This window comes from Aplysia californica, unplaced genomic scaffold (assembly GCF_000002075.1).
Source record: "Aplysia californica isolate F4 #8 unplaced genomic scaffold, AplCal3.0 scaffold00519, whole genome shotgun sequence".
Classification (NCBI taxonomy): Eukaryota; Metazoa; Mollusca; class Gastropoda; order Aplysiida; family Aplysiidae; genus Aplysia; species Aplysia californica.
Genome location: NW_004797789.1, coordinates 365,058 through 370,714, shown reverse-complemented (window position 1 = coordinate 370,714; position 5,657 = coordinate 365,058). Strand labels below are relative to the sequence as shown.

Below are 5,657 nucleotides of genomic sequence, written 5' to 3'. Positions count from 1 at the left end.
GATTGAAGCAAGTTCTTCTCAACTGATTGAAGCAAGTTCTTCTGATATGCTGGATTTGGGTTTTACTGCAGCAACTGAGGCAAGTTCTTCCCAAATAAATGAAGCAAGTTCTTCTCAACTGATTGCAGCAAGTTCTTCTGATATGCTAGAATTGGGTTCTACTGCAGTAACTGAAGCAAGCTCTTCTCAACTGATTGAAGCAAGTTCTTCCCAACTAACTGAAACAAGTTCTTCTCAACTGATTGAAGCAAGTTCTTCTCAACTGATTGAAGCAAGTTCTTCTGATACGCTAGAATTGGGTTCTACTGCAGTAACTGAGGCAAGTTCTTCTCAACTGATTGAAGCAAGTTCTTCTCAACTGATTGAAGCAAGTTCTTCTGATATGCTAGAATTGGGTTCTACTGCAGTAACTGAGGCAAGTTCTTCTGAACTGATTGAAGCAAGTTCTTCTCAACTGATTGAAGCAAGTTCTTCCCAACTGATTGAAGCAAGTTCTTCCCAACTGATTGAAGCAAGTTCTTCTGATATGCTAGAATTGGGTTCTACTGCAGTAACTGAGGCGTTCGCACTGGACGAAAGTTCTGATGCCCAGTCGCAGAGTACACATGTTGAGGTCGAATCAACTCCCCTTAGTCCTGTTGGAAGCAGTTCTTCGTTTATAAGTGAAGCCACTTCCTCGTTTGTCATTGAACCCACATCTTCCTCGTTTGTCATTGAACCCACATCTTCCTCTTTCTTTGAGCCGAGTTCCTCTGTCGTGGTGGAAGTTAGCTCAGGAGTAGATGCCCAAGTTTCTTCCTCAAACATGGAGCCAAGCGCCTCTGAAAACGAGGTTTCAGCGTCTCCCAGTTTAGGTATGGAAAGCTCTTTTTCGCTGATGGCTTCTTTTATGAATTCCGATTCCAACTCAGTGGAAGCTACATCGGTGTTTATAACTCCAAGTTCTGTCGACGAGAGCCAAACTTCTGTGTATGCAGATCCGGTCTCCTCCTCAGCCGTAGAGCTCTCACTGTCATCTGAAGAAACAAGCTCTGTTGTTGCTGTTGAGTCTTCATCCGCTATTCAAGCACAGTCCAGCGCATCGTTCCTCACACCTTCTAGCTCTTCATTTTCAGTCGTCGAATCAAGCGTATCCACATCTGCCGACTTAAGTGAATCAGTTGTCTTCGAACCGACTTCCTCAGACTTTCTAGAAACAGCCTCTCCGTCTGATTCTATTGTCGACAGTAGTTCTTTTTTTCTCGAGGAATCAGCCACAATTCTTTCAGTAGAGCCAACTTCTGTCACACCTTCCAGTTTTAGCGCTTCAATTGATGAGTCAGTTCCAGCCACTGAGTTTGAATCAAGTAGTTTTGTTTACTCGGATCAGAGTTCTGATTTCTTGCAACCAAGTTCTATTGTACTGAATGTTACCCCTTCAGGTACAGAGCAGATCTTTTCGACTTCGGTAACGGACAGTAGTTCAGCTGACACGACAAACCCAAGCCCATCTCTGTCTATTGACCCAGCCTCTTCCCTGGTTATGGACTTCAGCCCTAGCCTTGATTCATCCACTCCTGCTCTTACACCGGACTCCAGTTTTCTGACAGCTTCGGGTCCCAGCTCAGTCGTTGACTCAGCCGCGGGTCTTGACTCTACTTCCTTAATGGACTCCAGTTCTTCTGACCCTGCGCCGACCCAGTCCTCTGCTGTAGATGAGTTAATGTCAACATCTGCAGATGATATTGCCCCAACGTCTGCTAGCATCCTAGCCTCAGCTTGACCCCCCAATCTTCTGCAGTAGATGACCTACGTTCTTCAATGTCTACAGAGACTATTTTATTACCATCTGTAGACCTGCTTCCTTCATCTGCAGATGACCTTCTTTCTGCAATGGCCCCGGACACTATTTTCTCAACTTATGTAGATCTCCAGATTTCATCTGTAGACGACCCAGTTCCTCAGAGCTAAATGTCTCTACAAGTACCAACAACAGAAATTAGTCCTCTGGCAATGATTATTTACGTTCTCCACCCCACCCCACCCCCACCCCACCCCTCCCTGTCCATCTCCCCCCAGGTAGCTTCATGCGTTATCGACGGATAAACTGCTTTCTTCACAGTCCAGCTTTGCAACGACAGTTAGACTCTAGCTTTCCTACTCCAGTACACTGACTATCTTCAGTCTTGGATGGCCTGCTTTCTTCTACTTCAATAGATATCAATGTGTCACTCGTCTGTGCATGTAAGCCCTCTTTGATACACACGAGCCGCTCGGGCGAGTCACCGCTGACAGGTACACAAGATCAGAACATGTCTTTGTCTCTCCTCAGACCACACTGTGTGGGTGGTTTGAGGATGCCATTGAAAAATCTCACTTCTTTGCTTTCCGTCTGTCGTTTCTGTCTGTCTTACTTTTTCACTGCCCTGAATGGCCATTTCTGTGTCGATGTGCTTCTCTTTCCTCAAACTGAAACTGACGACCACACGGTATACTGGGATTGCACCACGTAGTATTGGGAGAAAAGAATGCCTTAGTCCCATAAGAGTTGATCTGACCTGACAGATTATTGTTCTTATTATTGGAATAATGCCGCTTTTTATCCTAATCTTCCTACGAGCAAAAAAAAAATAATAATATATTTATACTATATATATAAATAGAGAATCATTTAAATTAATGGAAATAATCTTTAAAGGTAGGAAGAGGACCTGGCCCCTTAATGTTCGGTATGAGGAGTTATGAAAGTACTGGACAATGTACTTATAAGAAGTACATGTTGTAAGAACATCACCCTCATTTTTACATGACTGTGTTTGTAAAAGTAGAGGTTGACATACTAAAGTTAAATTTGCTGGGTGAAAGTTTGCATCCTCCACGTTGTTAAAAGGAACTTCTTCTCTTCAGGAGAGACACTCCCACTGGGTGGTTGGAGAGCGCCACTGGTAGGTCCTACTTCTTTCCTTTTCCTCCGCTCTTTCTATCTGCCTGTTTTATTTTTTCCCCAGCACTATTATGTCGAAGTGCTTCTCTTTACTCAACTCACTCAAACGAAACAAAGAAGACAATCCCATAAGACTACCACTGTAGCAATCGAAGTAGTTACCCTGAGATTATTACGGCATTTCTATACGCTTGCTGGTTGTGCACTTCTCTATTTTTTACCATCGTTTTTGAAATCTCTCTACATTCATTTTCATACCTGTTTCAGTTTCATTAGCCAGTGGGTAGTTGGAAAATGCCACTGGTAGGCCATAGTTTTTTCCTTTTCCCTGCAGTCTCTGTTTATTTTATATCAGTATATGTAGTGAAATGGTTAGGCTCTGCTTCGTTGCACTTAAACTCAAAAGAGGTGAGTTTGATTCACGTTTGATATGACCTTATGCAGTTGCAAGCGCCAAAAAATGTGAAACGAAAAGAAACAATTCGCGTTTGAAAAAGTGTATTTTATTATCGTGTTTGTTCCTCTGCTGGAATGTTGTACCATACTCTCTTTCTCATCGATGTGACCAAACGTATGTCGATACAGGCATAAATCCTTTTCATTCATCTCAATCTATCATCATTCTTGAAAGTCCCTTCCCCCTCTTTCTGTCCCAAACCCTTCCATACAAACTATGTTGATACTGCCGAGACCATGCTAAAAATCCATGTAATTATTTTGCTTTCAGACAAGTCTTTTGTAGCAGTGAGATTTGTTATCTTTAACTAGCTTGTTCCTATTGTCTGCATCAGCTGTCGTTTTTCTCTGTTCAGATACAATAATGTGTGTGTACGTGTGTGTGTACGTGTGTGTGTGTGTGTGTGTGTGTGCGTGTGTGTGTGTGTGTGTGTGTGTGTGTGTGTATTTGTGTGTGTGGCTGTTTGTGTATGTGGCTGTGTGTGTATTTGTGATCGTATCATGTACATAACAGATGCCATGAATAAACAAAAGTTCACGTATTGGGGGATTGTGTGTGTTAAAGAGAGGGGGGGGAGACATACATTAACCTTATAAATTGAATATGTTACAATCAAGTAAATGAACACACATGGTAGTTTGACATTCCAATAGACTTTGTGAAATGGGCTTGGCCTCAAAATGGATAGTCGTGGTTCGAATCGTCAACGAAGCAGTTATGAACTTACGATGATAGAAGAGTTGTTGGGATATTTAGTCGCTTTTAAGGACAGGCGGACTAACCCAGATTTCGGGGGTTTCCAGAAATCTTGACCTACACCAAAAGTGGACATTGTTCAACGTATATGAGAAGTTTGATTTAATCTGTGTGCGTGTTTGGTTAAAGAGAAAACTCTCCTTGTATTTTAAAGAAATTGAACAAGAGGCAAAAACTTTACCTTCGATTTTCTCAAAACAGCATTTTTTTGGGATAGCCCCCTTATGCTTAAAAGCGACCATTTTTCCACTCGGCATCAGCGTCTGTTGTCAAGAGGTTAGGCGCTTCGCCGTCGCACACAGGGACCAAAATTGTGTCGATAGTGCTGTAAAACATCTTCCCAATCATCAATCATCAATCGCAAACAGGGGACCCGAGTTTGACTTCCGGGTGAGGAGAATTTTTATCTAGTATCTTGGTTGAAGACTTGAATATTTGAATGTAAAACTGGAGTATCTTGGTTTTTCTCCTGAAGTGTTGTATCCCTCTCGCCCGGGGTGGTAGGGTTTAAGCCCGTCTCTTGAATGGTCTAAATTGTAGGTACTGATAGCGGTGTAAAAAAAAACCCAAGATATTTGGGGGGGGGGGGGGAATCCACTTGGCTAGTGCCTGTCTGAGATGAGAGTAGTGAAATTTAAGATCGTCCATCTTACAATAATCTTTCATTGAAGAAATGGGGAGTTATATTCACAGTTTAAGGGACAGTGGTTGATGAACTTACACATATATAGCTTGCTACAATATGTTTGTTCTCTGTATTCCATGAAGTACTGTTTTCCTTTATAAATTTGATTGTTTCATTGGTGTGAATGATGACTGTATATTTTATTTTACCAAAACTGAGTCGATTGTGCCGTAAAACACCTACTCAGACAAACAAACTGTATACATTGCTTTGAGTACCAAATGAGTGAGCGAAACCTGAAACACGCCCTGTGTAAAGTCAATGTATGAACAATTCGTCGGTGGAATTCTCTAAGCCAGTGCTTGTCTCGTAAGGATATGTGAGGCAGCGTGGTGGAATCAGGCTCTCGTCAAAATAATGAAAGTGAAGAAACTTGCTTTTTTCTGTTGGTTTGTGAATTTTTATCAATTTTTTTTTGTTTTTGGCTCAACATCTTTCATGCCCATTAAAGAAGTCATTTCTGTGTGGATTTTTCTTAAAAACGTTGATTATAGGCACAACAAATGTAAATTTTCAGTTACCACGGACTCTTAAGCTAAGGAAATAACTAATCTTTGGCGGCCATTTTCTCACTAATTTTACCTCTGAAAACAGGTGACCCTCACCTCCTTTCTTTCCAAATATCTCGACTTGTATTCAAGATAGATGAATATTTTTAAAATCCAAATAAAGAAAAGTGAACAAGCTTTACGATGATATCAATAACTCTACATGACCAAAAATTGACGAGAGCCTGATTCCACCACGCTGCCTCACATTTATAGAAGCGACAGATGCTTACTTTTTGCTGAACTCCGATGCTTTGCATTTCAGCCCTTGGATCAAAGTGGGAAAAT

The 5,657-nt window shown here is 41.6% G+C and overlaps 1 protein-coding gene across 1 annotated transcript in view; it reads left to right on the top strand.

Moving 5' to 3' along the window:
- LOC101856683 (probable GPI-anchored adhesin-like protein PGA55) overlaps nucleotides 1-4,701 on the top strand; it is a gene marked incomplete at its 5' end in the record, with an annotated part of 19,991 nt that extends 15,290 nt beyond the window's left edge. The window contains 1 exon segment of the mRNA XM_035971843.1: nucleotides 229-4,701. Within this exon segment, the coding sequence (XP_035827736.1) occupies nucleotides 229-1,762 (1,534 nt within the window).
- Between the last annotated feature and the right edge of the window lie 956 nt (nucleotides 4,702-5,657).